Source organism: Pyrgilauda ruficollis, unplaced genomic scaffold, assembly GCF_017590135.1.
Source record: "Pyrgilauda ruficollis isolate IOZ18807 unplaced genomic scaffold, ASM1759013v1 scaffold31, whole genome shotgun sequence".
Classification (NCBI taxonomy): domain Eukaryota; kingdom Metazoa; phylum Chordata; class Aves; order Passeriformes; family Passeridae; genus Pyrgilauda; species Pyrgilauda ruficollis.
The window spans coordinates 7,650,449-7,669,900 of record NW_024524489.1 but is presented as its reverse complement, the minus strand read 5'-3'; the positions used below and the strand labels follow the sequence as shown (position 1 = coordinate 7,669,900).

The 19,452-nt window shown below is 41.4% G+C and overlaps 1 protein-coding gene across 2 annotated transcripts; it reads left to right on the top strand.

Moving 5' to 3' along the window:
• The first annotated feature begins 222 nt into the window (after positions 1–222).
• LBR (lamin B receptor) lies at positions 223–17,971 on the top strand. 2 transcript variants are annotated; one of them, XM_041473979.1, is made up of 14 exons: positions 223–377; positions 4,644–4,824; positions 6,314–6,508; positions 7,819–7,902; positions 8,334–8,511; positions 9,078–9,271; positions 10,043–10,097; positions 11,297–11,491; positions 12,105–12,208; positions 12,629–12,754; positions 12,852–13,020; positions 14,217–14,297; positions 14,404–14,526; positions 15,509–17,971. In XM_041473979.1, the coding sequence occupies exons 2-14, from the start codon at positions 4,660–4,662 to the stop codon at positions 15,667–15,669; spliced, it is 1,830 nt and encodes a 609-aa protein (XP_041329913.1). In that variant the 5' UTR covers positions 223–377; positions 4,644–4,659; the 3' UTR covers positions 15,670–17,971. The 2 variants fall into 2 exon arrangements, with proteins under 2 accessions (XP_041329913.1, XP_041329912.1); XM_041473978.1 differs by having other exon boundaries at positions 6,314–6,514.
• The last annotated feature ends 1,481 nt before the right edge of the window (positions 17,972–19,452 follow it).

Sequence of the window (19,452 nt, the reverse complement as noted above, 5' to 3'; positions counted from 1 at the left end):
CTTTCCGCCCGCTCTCCCTCCCCTGCCGCCATCACCCCCCGTGAGGGGCGGTGGGGGGGCCGAGCGCGCCCCTTCCCCCCCCTCCTCCCCTCACGCCGCGGCGGGGCGGGGCCGGGCGCGCGCCCCGGGGCGGGGAGGACGGACCGCGCCATCGCCCGCGCAGCCAATGGCGCGCGGCCACCCCGCGATTCAAACGGCGCGTCCCGGCCAATGGGCGCGCTTGGCGGGCGGGAGAGGGGGCGGGGCCGTGCGCGCGGCCGTAACCGTCGCTCGGCGGGGCGGTTGTTCCCCTCAGCGGAGAGCGGCGCGCGCTCGGGCCCCGCTCCCGCCGCTCCGCGGAACCGCCTCCGGCCCGGCCCGGCGCGGGCGGGCTCCAGGTAACGGGAACGGCGGCGCGCGCGGGCCCGGATACTCCCACCCTCTCCCCTCCCCCGCCCCAGCTTTGCCTTGGCGGCTTTCCCGGCGGGAAGCGCCCCGGCCGATCGCGGCGGCCGCGCTCAGGCCTCGCTCCGGGCGGGCGGGCGGACGGGCGGCGCGGGCCCCTCTCTCGGGGCACGGGAGGTGGCGGGGCCGAGCGTTCCCGCTTTGTTCGGCTCCGCCGCGCCGGGCTGCGAGCGGGAGTAGGCCGCCGAGGGGCGGTGCGGCCCCTCCCTTCCCCCGCGGCGGAGGCCCCGCGCCAGGCCCGGGCCCGGGCGGGCGGGGCCGAGGGGCCGGGCCTCCGCCGGCACGTGGGGCCCTTCCTGTCAACAGCGGCCGCCGCTCCCGGGCCCGCCCGGCGGGGTTCTGCTTCCTGCCGCGGCCCCTCCGCTCGCGGGGCTTCCGGCAGGAAGGCTCTTTGAAGGGGAGATCCGCGGTTGCCAGCCCGAGGGCTGATGGGTTGTTGTTTTTGCCTCCAGGCGTGTTGGCGCTTGTTTTTAGCGGTGAAGTTAAGTTGGTTTGCACAGGGATAGGTGCCTCCGCTGTTCTGAATGTGGAGAGAGTAATGGTGCTGCTGAAAAGGTCCCGCACAGCTCTCTTTGGTGAATTCAGTAGTAACTTTCCGTGGGTTGTTAGCCTTGACTGTCAGCGTTTTCTTTATTTTCCTGCATTTCTTCTTGCGTTCAGCTGGCTCCCTCCTCTGACATCCAGAACAGTGGTGAGATGTCAGAATTAGTAAATGGAATCACTGAATGCGTGTGAGCTTTTCTGTCCCAAGAGGGAAAACTTGTTTAGTGTTTATTTATTCTTAAAACTTTGTGCCCAGTTCTGCTGATGGTGTGTGATCTCCCTGTGGCTACAAGGTGACAGTCAACACTTTCTCCACACTGGAATATCTTCCCACATATCTAGTGAGAGAGTCATTTAGAAGACCAGAAATGCATGCATGGGGCAATATGTTTCTCAGCCAAGTTTCTTTTTAATTATTTCATTCTTGTTTGAGTCAGCAGAAACTTTTGTTCTTTACCCACTTTCAAGCTCCAGGGAAATTTGCATTAATTGGCTTGGCTTGGTATAGGATACAAAGTCCTTTTGAGCCGTTCTCTTAGACTCTAGATTCCTAAAGGAAAATCTCAGTGGTTGAGAAAACACAAATTTCATCTCCTGAGTAAGATGAAATTTTACTCAGGAGTAAACTTTCAGTTTACTTGCAGTCAGGTGTCTGTACAGTGCAGGTTCATTGTATGAGTTAATTTTCATTGGATTTATGTTTTGAAGCCCTGGGAATTCAAAAGTTTGTGCAGAGCTACTGGGAATATTAGGCTGATGCCAGCTGATACCATGAAAATTATCAGGGGTGTGTAGAGCCTGAAAGAGCAGTAAATTAAAAATGTAATCTCTAAACAGAATTTTTTGGAAAAGACTTCCTGTCTTTTCTCTTCCTGATGCCAGTAGTTGTGTTTGTTCGTCTGAACAGATGAAGGCTGCCTTTAAAAGGTGCAGCTCTTTGAAGTGGGATGTAAGGAATGAGGAATGGGGTAAGAAGCTACATTTACTTATTTTAATGCTTAATGATTGAGCTTATTATTAAGCTGTAACATTTAAGAAAAGAAAAGAATTGAAAAATACATTTTCCCAATAATAAGATCGTTCATTACTTTTGAGTCAGAAGATATTTCCACTTGCTTATTTATTATTTTGGAATCTCATATTGGCAGTATCTGCCTCAGGCTGAATTACATGACATGGATTTAGCTACAGGTCTTTCAACCACATTTTTCAATTTTTTAAAACTAACTTCAGCTCCCTTTGTGAGCAAGCTTGGAGGAAGGGAAGGTCTTTCTGCCTTTCACAATAATTAAATCATCAAGTTACTTTTTCTTTGGACTTTGTGTTTGCATACAGAAGTGCTGGGTTTTGGCAGAGATTTGCATTTTATTATCCTTATGAATTCAAAATCAGAAATTGTATCTAAATTCTGAAGTGGTTGCTATAAGTTGGAAAAACCAGTGTACATGCCCTCAGTAACAACTTCATGAAGACATGTTACCCTTTTTGAAAAGGATTTACCCTCCCAAGATCTGTTTTTTACAGCTCTGTGTGGGGATCAGCCAGCTTTGTGCTGCTCAGGCTCCAGGTTTGCAGCTGATGCCTGCGGTGCTGCAGGGCAGGAGGAGAAACAGTTGGCTGGGGTGCAGGAAATGCAGCAAGCAGAGGGGAAATGAGCTCACGGGTGACATCTGGGACAGCTCCGAGTCACTCGGGGAGCTCCGGTGTTCAGGCTATTTATGGAGGAGCAGGAAGAAGCTGTGGCTGCAGGAGCCTGGGAAAGAGCAGCAGTAGACCTGGATCTCCTAAAGAACTGCCTGTGCGTGAGAAAAATGGACAAGGAGACAGAAATGGGGATTGAGATCAAATTTAGGCACAGGTGGCAAAGAGGAACCAGAGCTGATTTGGTGAGCAAGGGCAGAAAATCCACAAGGACTCCCAAGATGGGGGCTAAGGAGAGAATGGAGAATTTGAAATGAAAATATGGAAGTCATAAGAAACAGGGATGTGAATTTGAAGGGGTTAACATGACTGGGATAAAAGAAAATTGAAAGAGTGAGAATTCAGAATAAGGCAGAAGCAAGAAACTGGGACAACAAACACTAATTAGAAGGCAGAAGAGCTGGAATAGCACGTGTCTAACAAGCACAGACTAGAACTCATCATTTTTGTGACTGGCAAGTGTCAGTGAAACCAAATTATCAAACTTTAGGGTTTTTTTCTCCTTCAAATATTATACAGCAAAGGAGATGGCCAGATGTTTCTGGTCTGAAGCAGTTTGGAGTATTAGTAATAAAATCCATATGAGGGAATTCTGCTGATTTTTTTTTTGGTATTTGACTTGGAGAGCTACACAGGTGTAAAATTTAACAGCAGCAGCAATGTCAGAAAATGCCAGAATGAATGTTGATTGTAAAACCTCACTGAGCCCCATCCCCCAACAAGTGATGATGGTCTGTGATTGAATATTAACAGTATTTTTTTCCCCAAGAATCTTAACTTTTCACTGCAGGTTAGTTAATTTGTAATAATTAACTAGTTAAAGACTTGTGTTTACCTTAGTTTGTGTGGTTTCGCTTTCTTATCAAATTGATAAAGCAAACAAGTTGAAATGAAATGCTTTGGCACCAGCGTTTTGTGGTTTGTGTCTTCTCCGTGTCCCTGCCATCCCCTCTGAGTTCATGTGTTGGTTGTAGGCACGGTGCCAGTACAAATGTTAGTGTATCTTTTACCTTAGTTATTTAGTGTATCTTTTACCTTACCTTAGACTTTTAAGGTAGTCTCACTTGATACATTGAGATTAAAAGTATATTCTGCTTGGGATATCAGTTTTCAGAAGGCAGTGACATGACACAAAGCACTAGATAATCAATTCTACAGGACTTTACACTTAGAAACAATTTCCTCTAAATTGTAGTTGTGGTTTTTCCCAGCACCTGGTGGGGTGAACCGAGGGTAGTAGTCACTTACACCACATTTTGTTAATAGCAAATAAAAACCTGATTATGCAGATGGGGATAGAATTTAATTTTTCAGGTTGCTGTGTGATTGCTCTGGTGCTGTGCTTTGTTTTCCCATGGAGCCCTGGAAAAGGCATTATGGCCTTTTGTTAAAGAGGTGGAAAAGAAAAATATTCAACCCAGACAGGAGCTTAAATTCTGAAGTTTCCTAACTTTTGAGTGTTTGGCATAATAAATTGAAGAAAGACTGTAATGTGCTGTAAGTGTTTGAGAGATTGGATATGTTTAATGTTTAGAAATCATCACTTCTGTAATTTCTGTAGAACCACAGGAAACAAGGGTTAGAGGACACTTCAATACCACGTAATTTGCATTTCTCCGTAGATAAGATGAGCTTCATTATGTAATTTTGGTCAAAGATGTGCTTTGCCTGATGATGGAGATTATATATTGTAGCTCAGTACTAGTCTAATACATCTGAATGTTTTTTCAGAATGTGCACCTTCAATCTTCTCTCTATTTTAAGACAATTTCTTCTGTCTGCTGTTGATTTAGAAAAGAGATCACTGCTGCTTTCTCATCACACAGCCTTTTCCCTTTTTCAAGTGGAGACTTGTTGAAAGTGTCCCCTTTTCAGTTATATGATACAGAAGGAGAGGAGGGGAAAATGAAGCTTGGTGTTTAGCTGCCATGTGGACTGAGTGATTTATTTTCTAGGGATTCAGTTTGGAAAATGCCAAGCCGGAAGTTTGCTGATGGCGAGGTGGTGATGGGCCGCTGGCCGGGAAGCGTCCTGTACTACGAGGTACAAGTGACCAGCTACGATGATGTTGCTCATCTTTACACTGTCAAGTACAAAGATGGAACTGAACTTGCACTGAAGGAAAGTGATATAAGGGTGAGTACACATGGATTTAATTGTCAGTACTTCAGCATAGGGCTGGGTAGTTCTTTTGCAAGTTTTTGTTAACTGTGTCTTCAAGGAATTGGTGCTAAATAAAAGTTTATTCCTATGTGACACCTCAAGTAGAAGTTCATAATGATCCCATCTTTAAAGAATCATGGTTGTTTTATTTATGTCAAAAAAGTATAATATTTTTGAGGAAAACCAAGTCTGATCCTTCAGGAACTCTATGGCATGATTTTTCATAAAAAACTGATTTGGGTACCTTACAAAGGTGGTAATCAACGGGTTGATACTAATTTGATGGTTTTCCATCTCTAAATAAGAAAATTTGTTAACAAATGGGAAGATGCAGTTAAATGTCACTGTAAACATAAACAGTGCATGCCCTTCAAGCACATACTTAAAACGTCTGCAAAGACTTTTTACTAGTTTAGGTCCTCAAAGGCTTCATGAGGTATTTTGCTGTACTTGTGACAATTACAAACCCTTGAGAAAAGTTCGTGTGATATCAGCACATTCCTTCCTCTTTGCATATTGTTATTATTTTATCTTTGTTACTCATAAAGTCCTTTAAAACTTCATAGAAGTTTCAGTTGAAAATGAATACTGCAGGAGGAAAAAGCCCTGTTTGAATGTTCACTGTAGTTCATTTCTATGGCCCGTTCTGAAACCTGCAAGTCTTTATGTGAACTGTAGTGTCACTTCTTGGTGGCAGTGTCCATGCCCAGTAACTGGCCTTCTCTTTTGGGACCAAAATGTTTCTGCCTTGAGGTAGGCAACTGTTTTCACTGTTTCAAGTCTTTCTGACTTGTTACTTCTGCATGCAGGTTAGCAGACTCAAGCTGGGAAAGTTCCTTTCTTTGTCGTGAAACATTTATGCTTTATAAAAGTTGCATTGTGGAAATTTTACATGGGGAAATCAGCATTGTAGACTTCACAGAGAAATCAAACAGTGCTTTTGGAGTAAAATTTTTTGTGAAATTAGTTACCAGATGTAATGAGATGATTATGCTGATTTGGGTTTTTTTAGTGTTGATTTGCTCTGTGTTGCTTCACACGGATGATGAACTTTGCCATGTCAAATGCATTAATGGAGCTGAGTAGTGGAAGTGAGAGCAGCCACTGAGGGCTTGAGAGACAGCTCTCAATTGCCATCCCTATGCACAGGATTGAGAGGGTGGTGTGCTTAACAGCTTGGTGCTCACTTTGGTAGCTTACATCCATAGCCTCATTGCTGTAGCTTCAACAGGAATTGCCAGCAGCAGTTGGACTTGGAACAGGCTTCTTTGGGAATTGCCAGCAAAATGAGTATTCTGCAGTTGCTCTTTCGTAACAGCCTTTGTAGAGCATCAGTAGAGGAAATACGAGACAGATCTCCAGAACTGCGTGCCAGAGTCCTCATCACAAAACCCCCCCGTGTTTCTAAAATTGTTCTTTGGGACATAGCTAAGATTTTGCTTTCTTTCCATCTTTCTTTTAGTCGCAGTCATCATTCAAGCACAGGAAGAGCCAGTCTTCTTCAAGTTCTCCCTCCAGAAGAAGCAGCAGCAGATCTCGCTCTCGCTCGCGGTCTCCTGGCCGGCCAGCCAAGGGCAGGCGTCGTTCTGCTTCCCAAAGCAGGGAACACAAAGAGGACAAGAAGAAAACCATTCAGGAGACCAGCTTAGCTCTGCCGGTATTAGTTTTGTTTGTTGGGTTTTTGTGTGTGGGTTTGCTGGATTTTTATTTAAAGAAACTTCTGCTATTTGTGAAAGATTGGTTTTATGCAGACTGAGCTTATAATTGTAAAAGCCAGCTGCAGTTCATGTTCTCTAGACAGCATAATTACCTGCAAAAATATATCTCAAAACTGCCTTTTTTTTCTTTGGAAATTGGGTTTCTAGCTTGCAATGTTTGAGGAAATTCTTGAGAGGTAAACCAAGGTTATAAAGTTCCACTTGAATTTGGTGATACTGAGAACTTCTCAGAATCCAAACAAACACAAATTTTTAAATATTTAGTATTGAAGTAATTGTTAGCCATGTGCTTCCACTTGTGAAATGGGGCAAAGGAAGTTAGCTTACTTTTAGATGTGTTAATTGGTACATAGCACGTAGGTATGAGGATTTGAAATAAAATGAGTTCTGTTACCATATATACTTTGTTACAGGACTAATGGAAAACACGCAGTGTGGGATATTTAAATATAGCCATGCTGATGGATAATATTGCAAAACTGGTTTCGTTATAAAAACTAACCTGTAAGGATTTCTAAGTTCACCAATATCTGGTGTCCAGCTGAAATTTATTAGTTTTGTTCTTAGCATTTTTGTGAAGATTGAGTGCTAAAAATGCTTCTGGTGATCTTTAAGTGAAGAGGAGTAGAGGTGGTGTTTCTCTGTGAAGAGACAAACAGCATTTTGTTTGCCTCTTGTGCCCTTCAGATGGCTTCTCACTTGTCTGAGAGACAGTCCCTGGAACTGGAAATGCATTCTGCTGACCTATTGAAAATGAACAGGTTTTAGTTAGGTTTCAGCTAGATTAACCAGATTAATATAAACTAGCTGGATAGATTTTTTTGCTATTTGCTGCTCTTAGGCACTGAAACAGTTGTGGGGTTGGTTTTGCAGTTAGCTCCTTTGAGCTGTGTGATCCAGTGCCTGTGGATCACAATCAGGTTTTAAGCAAGCAGCTACAGTTTACTTTTAGTACTTTTAACCTTTTGGGATAAAAGGGTTAAAAAGTCTTTGGTGGTTTTGTCCTGGCTTCTGTCTGAGGAGTAGGACTGATCTGTTGGCTCTTGTAAGACTGGAAAGACCAGGCAGTTGAAATAAAACATATGAGTCATGTCTTCCCAGAGCTGTGTAAGCTACACTCACGAGAAGAATTCTTATGAGAGAATTTATTTCTTCAAAGATATTTTATGGAACCAAACTTTCAGTTCTGCAGAACAGTGCCATATATAGGACACTGAAAGCTTAAAACTGTGTTTCTTGTTTTGAGCAGAAACCGAGTGAGAATAACACCAAAAGGTACAATGGTGAACCTGAAAGTACAGAAAAAAATGCCACATCCTGCATCATCTTGGAGGTAGGAACACGGAATTTGCTCTTAGCTTTTTGTCACATTCCTAGCTTGGATCTCTCAGAAATTCCTAGAAAAGGGCAATACAATAATCAGGCAGAAATAGAAGGCAATATAAAACTTGGAGGTTAAGTAAGTTTGCTACAGAGAAAGTGATTTTTTTTTTAAATTGTCCTGATTGTTATCTAGTGCCCAGGCATAGAGCAGGAGGGAAAGGGGGAGGGTGGCAATGGACGACCTGTGCTGGAACTGCTGCTGATCTGTAATCACAGCCCAACAGGATACAGTGCCTGGTTTTAGCAGCCTCTTTGTTTGAGTGGATAATTGTATATTGGTGTTTTACAGTGAGTAATGTCCTCTGAAATATTAAATATTGGACTAAAATAAAGTAAAATCACTGGGAAACCTTCTAGTAAATTATTTTTATTCATTTACAGCAAAAGTTAAAACCAGACCTGGAAATCAAGCGTGTGCTTGAGCAGTACAGCTTGCGTTCGAGGAAAGATGACAAGAAAAAAGAAGAGATCTATTCAGAGAAAAAGACTTTTGTGGCTGTAAAACCAATTGAGAAAGTATCAACAAAAACAAAGGAGCTGGAGTTTGGGGGAAGAATTGGTATGTGTGCAAATTGTCTTAATAGTTGAAAATTAGTACTGTTTTGTGGGTTTTTACTTATTGACCATACTGTCATGTCAAGAACTGCTTTTTGGACCTTGGCTGCAGAATTCAGAGTAAAATTGTTGTGTTTAACTTCATTGGGTGGCAAAGAACCTTTAATGCACTTGGTTCATATGTGAAATACAGCAAAGATCTTGTGCCACCCCTTGCCACAGTGAGATTTAAATATTTCTAGATTAAATTTAAGAATAGCTAGCAAAGATTTTACATTTTTAAAACTTAGGTGCTTGAAACTTGACAGTGAAGTATTTTTTAGACAATTTTTGGATTATTTTTGAAGGGATGCAATGAGTGTGATCCCATCGTAGATGACCTTGTATGGAAGTGAGAAGTATGTCTCAGTGTCCTGTTACATGACTGTGGGATTGCTGCTGTCTTGTTCAGGAGAAAATAATGACAACCTCTTCTTTGTTATTTAATATTGAGCTTTTTTAGTGGGATTGAAACTATTTTTTAAAATTTTCTGTAGTTACCTTCTAACATGCCATGATGTCTGTTTACAGGGACCTTCATGCTGATGCTTCTCCTGCCTGCTACTGTATTCTATTTGCTGTTGATGTGCAAACAAGATGATCCAAGTCTTCTGAACTTCCCTCCTCTGCCAGCACTTGAGAGTCTTTGGGATGGGAGGGTGTTTGGTGTTTTTCTTCTGTGGTTTTTCCTTCAAGCTGCGTTTTACTTGCTGCCAATTGGAAAGGTAGGCTGTTGGGAGCACTTGGGTCTTTATGGGCAGCTAAACTGTGTGTTAGGCTGGAATGTGGGATGTGTTCTAAATGCAGTGCATTTGAAAGCAGTTTAATGAGTTTTTCATAATAAACTGGAATACAGCTGCTGCAGATTTCTGTAAGCTTAAAACAGCGCAGCTGGTTCAGAATTTTTGCATTTCAGAGCCTGCCAGTAGAGAAGGCAGAAGGCATTTTGTAGGCATTCAGATCAAACTGTGGATAAACTTTGCTTAATAGAATTCTAGAAGAACTTTAGGTATCTGACTTCTAATTTCACAAACTATTTTGATACTCAGTTTCTTATGGATATCCAGGGTTTTGGAAAACAGTCTTCATTTACAGGAATCCATAAACCATTCTAGCCATATGTATGAGTATCAGGCAAAGGCTCTCCTTCCCTCTCTTGTGACTTGAGGGTTACTGGCAGATTCTGAAAGGACACTCTGAAGTAGATCAGTCATGTTTTATTGCTGAACATGTTCACAATGATTGGAGAAGTTCTGCTTTCTTGAAGCTGGTTAGGAAGAGGTTTATTTTAAATAATGTTTTTATTTGAAACTGCTAATCTTTTTCATTTGCTGTCCAGAGTATGTTTTCCAGAACAATGCATGAGCTTCAGGTTTGAGCATGTCCAGCTGGTTGCTTTGACTGAGTGTCTTTCTGACAGAGTTGAGCTTGGTTTTTCTCTCTTGAAGGGCCCACAGAAAATACTTTGTTGAGCATTAATATTTTATTCTCCTTAGGTTGTAGAAGGCCTGCCTCTTTCCAGTGGAAGGAAACTGCAGTACCGGATAAATGGTAAGCATGGTGCAGTTGGTGATTCCAAAACTGACTCCATTGTGCGATTTGCAGTGCTCAGCACCATAAAATACAAATATTGAAAGATACAGTTTGACCAGAGAGCATATCTGTTGTCAATCTTGGATAAAATAGGATGAGCCTTTTCCTGGAAAAAGGTGGTTAGTAATCATCAGGAACTAAGTACCCCGAGAGCAAGACATTACACTGGACAGGGGTGGTAGTGGAATTCAAATACTACAGTTAAAAAGCTGTCTTTTTGTCTGGTAAGATGCACCATTTTAAAGTTGGAATAGGGCTGTGAGTGACAAACAAGGAGAATTACATCCTGAAAAAGTGAGTCTCCTTGAGGCTGTCTCATACCTGTCTTGGCTTTGGACTTTTGTCTGTAGTTGTGCTATAGTGCTGCAATTCTTTCTGCATTCTGATAAAGGGAGGAAATGAGCTACATAATTTGGATTATTAAAAAAAAACCCATAGTCTTGGTGCTTTGAAGGCTAACTTCAAAAGCAAATTTAAAAGCCTTCTTGAGGAAAGGTAAGGACAAGAGGTACTGGGCACAAAGTGAAGTACTTGAGTTTGCATCTGAACTAGACCAGATGAACTCTGGAGGTTCCTTCTAACCTCACCCCTGTGACCTGTGAAGGGATCCACGAAAGTCCTCAGCTGAGGGCAGCAGAGAACTGCCTGCTCCTGTTTGGGCATCAGTCCATTCTGCATGAAATTATACTCTCAGTGTATGCAAAAGTTTTTGTGTTCAAGTTTTGCCTTGATAAGTCATTTTAATACTTTAATTACTGCTATCTGTATCAAGGTATAGATGAAGATAATTCAAAGATGAGAATATGGTTGTCTCAGCTGTCCCACAGATAAGACTTTGTGACCTGCTCTCATTATCCTTTAGTAGTGTCAGTGTCCATTTTTCCACTAAAATCTGAAATTGGATCCTCTGGCATAAAAAATTGAGAGTTCCTGCCTCTTGTCCTTTTGGTGAGCACAGTTTCAGGGCTTGGAGTCTCTCAGTTATATTGCTGTGCCCCAGGAGTTTGAACCATGGGATGTCCAAGATGTTACTGCAATATGAACAAATATTGGAAGAAGTAAAAGTGCAGAAAGGTTGGATTAGGTGGGTCCTACTAAAACAATAAATTGCTTTGTTTTTTATTTTGACTAATATGTCTTTCTTCTACATCCTTTAGGGTTTTATGCTTTTATTTTGACTGCTGCAGCTATTGGAGTTTTATTATACTTCCAGTTTGAGCTTCACTATGTGTACGATCACCTCATGCAGTTTGCAGTGTCAGCTGCAGCTTTTTCTTTGGCACTGAGCATTTATCTGTACGCTCGATCCCTGAAAGCACCCGAGGAAGAGCTAGCACCAGGTGGAAATTCTGGTGAGTTAGAACATTCTGGGTGATCTCTTTCCAATTGTTTGCTATAGTTTCATTTGTACAAATTAAAGGCTAGATTTGGGGCTGGTTATTATAATACTGTGACTTCAATTTTGCTCTGTGAAGTGTTGTTTGGGTTTTTTTTTCCACAAATTCAGTCCCGGATATGAAGTCAGGGCATGGTATTTTCCTTGTTGTCCACCTTTTCTGATGAATGGGTAATTGTCACAGCGAAAGGGAATTCTTTTTCCCAGACAAAAGCAATTAAATAGGAGAAAATGTAAAATAAATTAATGCCATATGATCATGTTCATAGACACTGTGATGGGAGCTTCAGGATAAGGCTGAAAATAAAGAAGGAACAAATGTCAGGGAGAACTTCTAAAGTGGTTAGTCCTCCTAATTAATAAAAAATTAGAGCATCTTAAAATACAAACTGTTCAGATTTTGTTTTGTGTTTTGCACCTACTCTTCAAATTTTTTTTGCCAACCTGAAGGCTTTTAAAAATTTGTAATGAGGGAACATTAGTGGAAAGTGGGATTTTATTTATGGGGAGGAGTGTAGTGGCAGATAACAGCAAGAGTGTTGCTAACAGAGACTGTGTCTTATCTGCAGGGTATTTTATTTATGACTTTTTTACTGGACATGAGTTAAACCCTCGTATTGGCAGCTTTGACCTCAAATACTTCTGTGAGTTGCGTCCAGGATTAATTGGCTGGGTGAGTCAGTAATCTGAGTTATTTTATTTCCTTAAATTTTACACTGAGGGATTTTTGTACACCCCTCCACACACATATAATTGATATTAAGGGTATTTATATATTTATAATTACTTATAAATGAGTACTGAAAAACAGTTCCATGTTGCTAGTTTTTTAATGACTATTTTTATTCACTTGAAGGAAATTTCTAGCTTCTTTGTTTTGTGGCAAATTAAAATCCTTTTTAAGGTATTTGTATGTTGAGGTTATAGAGCTTCAAAAGTGTGGTTAGTTGCAAACTGACTTCTAAAATAGTTTATTGTTTTTTCTGCTCTAAACCTTGGTCAAAAATACTTGTGTTAAAATGTCCTATAGTGTAATAGAAAAGACTACTTTCTTTTACAAATAAACTTTTAAATAAAATGTTTTCTACCTTAGGTTGTTATAAACTTGGCAATGCTCTTGGCTGAGATGAAGATCCACAATCTCAGTGTGCCATCCCTGTCCATGATTCTTGTGAACAGCTTCCAGCTTCTCTATGTGGTGGATGCTCTTTGGAATGAGGTAAATGCCAATCCCCTTCAGCTGGTGCCATTTCTAATTACAGTGTTAAGAGAAGGAGGCTTTGGAAATGCTAAAATTCCTTCTTCCTTGTTTCCAGGAAGCCGTTTTGACTACAATGGATATTACCCATGATGGATTTGGATTCATGCTGGCGTTTGGAGATCTGGTGTGGGTTCCATTTGTCTACAGCCTGCAGGCCTTCTACTTAGTGGGTCATCCCACCACAATTACTTGGCCTGTTGCTGCTGCAATTACTGTTCTGAACTGTAAGTTGCAGTAAATGCCGTTGTTGCTGTTGGTTACAACATAGTTCTGATTCTGTTTCTTCAGAGATGGGAGGGGAAGCTTTAGCTCAGATGCAGCAGTCATCGGCTACTGTGAAATACAAAGAATATAATAAATCCTCATTTTAGCAAAAGAAGGATAGGTGAGACTCTGAACACCTAATTGTTCTGTTGAGAAGCAGCTCTAGATGGGTGCTCTCTGGAGTTGAAGAAGTGACTTAACATATTTTGAATTTAATAGATGCTTTTTAAAGTCAATCTGAGCGACTCATTAAAAAAAAAAGTCAGTACCTTGTTGGCTCCACTCTGCTGAACCTAGGGAAAAAGTAACTATTTGCATCTCCTTACCTGGTGGCTGTAGTTACAAACACACGTCAGTAGAAAACATCTTTTTTCATCAAAGCTGAGTGCCTTGAGAAAAGATCTCACATCTTTAGGCAACCTTAAATTTGCACCAACATGTGCTTGTTGTCCCTGTTATCTGACTAGGAAAGCCATAAAAAGCCACTCGTATTTTGTAGACATGACAAAGAATTGGGAAAAATGAGAAGATGTACAGCTTGGTATGTGGAATCTGAAAAACAGAAAATCACTTTTTCATCTTCACCTAATGTTTTCTCATGGGTTTCTATTTAAAAAAAAAAAAATCTTTATTCAAAGTCTGTTGTGATCATCTTTTTTCAATGCAGCTTTGGAAAAAGCAAGTTTAAGCTGCTGTGTGAAAATTATGGGTGAAATGAATTTCAAACCCAGATAATTCATTGTCTGGTTCTTTTGTTGTCATGATCTTGTAAAAGAGTTGTCACTTTATGGAGTAGGTGCTGTAACAAAGTGCTAGGCTGCAAAATAGAGCTGTAATCATAGAATGTGAAATTCACATCACCTTCTCTGAATTTCAAGCTCAGTGTAACATTAAAAAACTCAGCTATAGATGTGAGAATAAAGGTTCTTCAGAATCTCTTCAAAGTTAGTCAGTAACAAGAAGGATCTCATGGAATGCAGGTTTCCAGTGTCATTTCTATCTTGTTAGAGCTCTGAGAACCAGAAAATACCATTTGAATCTCTGGGGAAAAGATTTTGATGGAATGAGTGTGGCAAAGGGCATATGAGTGCTTTTGTTGAAGCTGAAAAAAACTGGAAAATACTGAAAATGCAAAATATATCATGTTTATTTTCAGGTATTGGGTATTACATCTTCCGCAGTGCAAATTCTCAGAAAAACAATTTCCGACGGAATCCAGCAGATCCCAAATTGGCCAGTGAGTGCATTTTTTATTCCATTGGCTGTGATTTTATTCAATGGCTCTTTGTAGTATATAAATACATATTTCAGTCACTGCATTGACCACAATACTCTGTTCACAGATCTGAAATTTATACCCACTGCAACTGGAAAAGGGCTTCTTGTCACGGGTTGGTGGGGTTTTGTTCGTCACCCTAATTACCTCGGTGACATCATCATGGCTCTGGCATGGTCCCTACCCTGTGGTGAGTTTCTGAGGCTGAAGTGGATTTTTAGCAGAAATGCTTCTGTTTTGCATCTGTCTGGGCTTGAAATGCCAAGTGGTAATTATTTGAGATAGTAAACCCTATCGAATGGCAGATTTCTGTGTCATAAGTCTGATGCAACACATTTTTACTTCCATTTTACCCTTTCTAACTTGCTGCAGATTTGACATATACTAAAGCTTTTACTCATCTTTCTGACACTTTATCATTCAATAACCATGGGACTTACTTGCTAATTAGCTGTTCTTTAAATTTTTTAGGCTAGTGAATGTGTTTTCAGCTGAAGTTCCCCAAAAGTGGGTGTTTGCTTGGAGACAAGGGCCACCACATACAGGGATAACTTGAAGTGAAAGATATTTAAAAGAAAGGTCATCAAACACAGTGAAATTATCTTTCAAGGTGTTTGTTAATAATACACAGAGGTGGACACTACACTCAGGTGGGGTCTCAGGAGAGCAGAGCAGTGGGTTAGAATCAGAACCTGCTGCCACGCTCCTCCTGATGCAGCCCAGAGTACAGTTGGCTTTTTGGGCTGCAGTCTCACATTTCTGGGTCCTTTCCAGTTCTTTTAATCCACAGGTCAAGTGGTGTGCTCTGAGCAAAGCTGGACTCATGTCTGCAGGCAAAACAGAGAAAACCTTGTGGGGCAGAGATTTGACTGGAATTCTGGTTTGGATAGCTAAAGAACTTTAAATGACAATAACACTTGAATGTGTGCCAGCTTTGCAGGCATTGAGAGTGAAATTGGTAGATTTTGTGACTCTAAATTTTAAGAATTACTTTCTGTGGGTTTGTGGGTCTTTTTCTATCTGCATGTGTTGCACAGTCCTGTTGAATATTCGATGCTTTAGTATAAAATGCTTCAGCCTTGAGCAAGTGTGTGTCACCAGCTTCGAACATGTTAATAGCTACCGCCTCTAGATCTTTGTCCTGGATCTAAGTTCACTTTGTCCCTTTGCAGGTTTTAATCACATTTTACCCTATTTCTACGTGATCTATTTCATCTGCCTGCTTGTCCATCGAGAGGCTCGTGATGAGCACCACTGTAAGCAGAAGTACGGCTTGGCCTGGGAGCGGTATTGCCAGCGCGTCCCGTACCGCATATTCCCCTACATCTACTAGAGCACTCCGGGGGCCTGAGGGCAAATTACTGCTACACTTAGATTCCTTGCAGAGAAACATACCTCTTACCTTTGCACTTGGTCATTTGGTATTTAGGCTTTTAAAGAAAACAAAACAAACAAAACCCGGCCAAACGTTGGAGTGCGTCAAAGGTGTTGCTTACAAGTAGACTTCAAGATGTGAGTTATGTGAACTGACTGTCTGTGACTTCAATTTTTAAAAAAATTGTGAATTTTGAAAACTCTTCGAGCCCTAATTTTTCAAGCTAAATTTAATCTAGAATTCTGAGTTTACATTTTTTTATTGCATTTAATTAAGCACTGTGATGTAAAATATATTATTTTCTTAATACAATAAATGCTGAAATTCCATCCAGTTCATTTTTTGGTGTTACTCGTACCACCTAACTTTAGATGTCCAATTTAGTTGCCTGAATTGGAGGAGCAGCAGGGTCTTTTTGGTCAGTGGAGCTGGAAGCAGAGGATGTGACCCATGTGAGGGGCCTGCAGCCCCACGACCAGAGCTGGCACAGCTCGGCTACATGGTTGTTCCTCCCCTGGCTTTTCACTGATGGCATTTTTTTTTGTCAGAGAGGCTCAGCTGGCCCCTCCTGCCCTGCACCTGCAGGAGGATAAAGAGATGGAACTGGGAGAAGGGACACAGCTGTTCCCTTCTCCCACCCCAGGTTGTTGAGGCAGTTCCAGGAATGCCCAGGGGCAGCTCTGAGCCGCTGCCTGGCAGCGCCCCTGGCCCTGGAGGTGGAAGCCACGCTTGTGGCTCCCACTCCTGGAGGGAGATGAAACACTTCAAACACCTCTGTGGCTGTGGAAGGGAGTAGTGAACCCTCAGACTGCCTCTGGCATTGAGCACGGGGTAAAAAGTGTGCAGTGTCTGCCTGTTGGGCACAAAAGGATAAAATGACCACAGCTGGTTCCTTCTGATCTTTGTAAATTAAGTCTTAATGTACCATAGTGTTTACCAAGTGTGTATAATAAAAGCCTCCACGTTTTTGCTGTACAGTGTTTGGGTTTGAAAAATGCAACAGCTTTTTTAGAAACAGGAGAAATCAGTAACTAAACCAATTTCCAGTAATTTTTAAAAAGTTAATTGAATAAAGGGTTTTGTAAATTAATGTAGTTAATTCTTGAAACAATTGAAGTGTTCATTTAAATATTTGTATTGACAGATATGCTATGAAAATATAGGAAATGCTCCTCAATCCAAAGTTGTTTTTTTGGTTTCTTTTTGTTTTTAATTTGGCATTGCTACCTCATATGTAGGTGTTGCCTTTTGTACTGTTGCAGATAGAGAAATAGCTATTTTTTTGCTATTGCTATTTAAAACAACATTTTTTTACATGAGCCTGTGGTTAAACTCAACCACTTTCTAATATATTTTTGTATATATTTGACTTTTTAACTAATGTATGTGTTCTGGTCACTAGCTGTGTTCTTTGTCTAACTGGCTGTAAATGATATGCCCTTGTGGTATTTACTTCATAAGTAGAATAATTTTACTGAAATACTCTTGCTTAATTAATTAGCTTTTATTCTGTTGTCACAAGTAAGAGCTTTTCACACGCTTTGTACATGAGGTTTATAGCACAAATTGCCCTAAAAAGCTTACTAGAATATTAAATAAAGTGCAGATACTTCTGCACTTGCTTGCAGGAGTGTTCCTAATAAATTGGAATGTTATTTATCAATTGTTTCAGTTATTTTAAAATGTTGATGTAATTGAAATCTAGCATGTGATTTTTTAAAAAAATAAAATAAAATAACCTATTTTGTACACGGGCATTTTTTAAAGATAATTGTACAATTGAAGTGTATATAATGTAGCTTGATTGTTGGTGTTGTAAGGAAATTGTTTTAAGACAAGTACTTTGATTGCTGGCAGAAAATAGCAGTGCCTCTAACAAGACTCGAGAGAATTCACTCCTGTGAAGCAGCAGATTAAACTGGGATATTGCTGTTTTCAATCCTTGCTGAGGGAATTTATGGGAAATGGAGAAGTCATTAAATGGCCCTGGTGTGCAGCTGGTGTTTCAAGCCTGCTGAAGGAAGGGGCACTTGGACTCCTCAGCCTGTGAAGCAGGAGCTGCTCCTGCTGCTGTTCCCACTTTGATCTGCTGCCACCCAAGGTTGTTCAAATGTCATTCAGAGCCCTTGTCTTTCGGAATCTGATCCTGACCAATGACAACTTCATTTGCATATTGAATTTTATGTGAATTTGATTTTGAAGTAACTGTTTTTAATACAAACGAGCCCATGAGCTAAAATAAAGGTTTTGCTTAAAACAAGTAGAGCATTTCTTTTTTTTTTTTTTCCAATTCATGGGGATACCTGATAAAAATGACATTGCTTTTCCTTATTTAGTGCAGGTGTGAGTTTGCTGAAGTTCCTGTTGTAGCTGTGTTTGTGGGATGAGTGTTACAAGCTCAGGTGTGGTGCTTCTCTTAGTCGGCCCGGGCATATTTTCTTCTTCCCTTCTGCTGCTCCAAAAATAAACTTAATTTCAGCTGTAAAAATACAGAATTGTCACTGAATCTGCCTATAGGATATTGCATTTTCCCCCACAGCCTCTATTAGGAGTCAAAACCAAACCCAATTAGGCTGGATCTGCATGAAGTGTTACTGCAGAGGAAATAAATGTAAGTTTGACCTACAAGGCTGTAGTGGAAATATGATACAGGAAGAGGAATGATGGTTTTGCTTATAAAAGGATGTTTGCCCATAGGTAATAAAAATGTTTGCTTAAATTACATTTACCAGAGCTCATGAAATCCTTACCAGAAGAACAGTTTTTGCCTCCTGGGGAGTGAGAGCTGTTTGGGGGAGTGGGTGGAAAACCTTTCCTGTGTGTGGATGGAGAACATATTGCACTGTCTGTACAGAACTGCTTTCTGCTGGGGAAGTTCCCTTAAATTAGAAGGAAATGCTTTGATAGAGCTTTCACTCTTTTAATATTTAAAAAAGAAATCTTAACCAGTGATCTTTTTAACAAGTATTTTTCAAACATCTTCTGTACCTTTTTGTATGTACTAATGTCTGCAATAGCAGCGTTGCTGAATGTCACCAGAAACACTTTGTGTCCCACTGTGGGAGCAGGGAAACCTTTTGAAGGAAGAACTGGAAGTTGGCCAAACTGTACTGCTGCTTTTTTGTTGGTTTGTTTTGTTTTTTTTTTTTGTTTTTTTTTCATGAGAGAGAATGTGCGTGTGTGGTTGTCATATTCCCATCATGTCAACATCCCATCCATCTTCCTCCTCAGAGCACGACCCGGTGCTGCAGCCAGATGTTCCCAGTAATTTTCCTTGTGTACCTCGAGCTATTTTGTTCCTCTGAGCAGGGATAGGGAATGCCAGGGCCAGGGATTCAGCAAATCCTTTTGGTGCCTCCCCCGGTGCTGCATCTCGGGCTGCAGACGCTGGGTGGAGCCGGGTGTTCGCTGCTGCTGCGCGCTGTCAGCTCTGTGATCCCAAGAGCAGCGCTCGCCTTGCTGGGGGAAGGACGCATCTTCTCACTGCAACCATCGGTTTCCCTGCCCTCTGCCTGAAGGATTGGAAGAGAGCAGCAGTTCCCTGTGTCCTTGTGCTCTTCAATTCCCTCCTAACCCTTGGCTGAAGGAGGGAATGATGCTCGTGCATAAACTGGGGGACAGTGCCCTCCTGGGGGACCTGTGAAATGCCATGGAAGTGACTTGGACTGTGCACGCACACAAGCTTTTCTGCCCTTCCTCTAGGACAAGCTTCCTCTTGAGCTTTATTCCCTGCCTTTATTC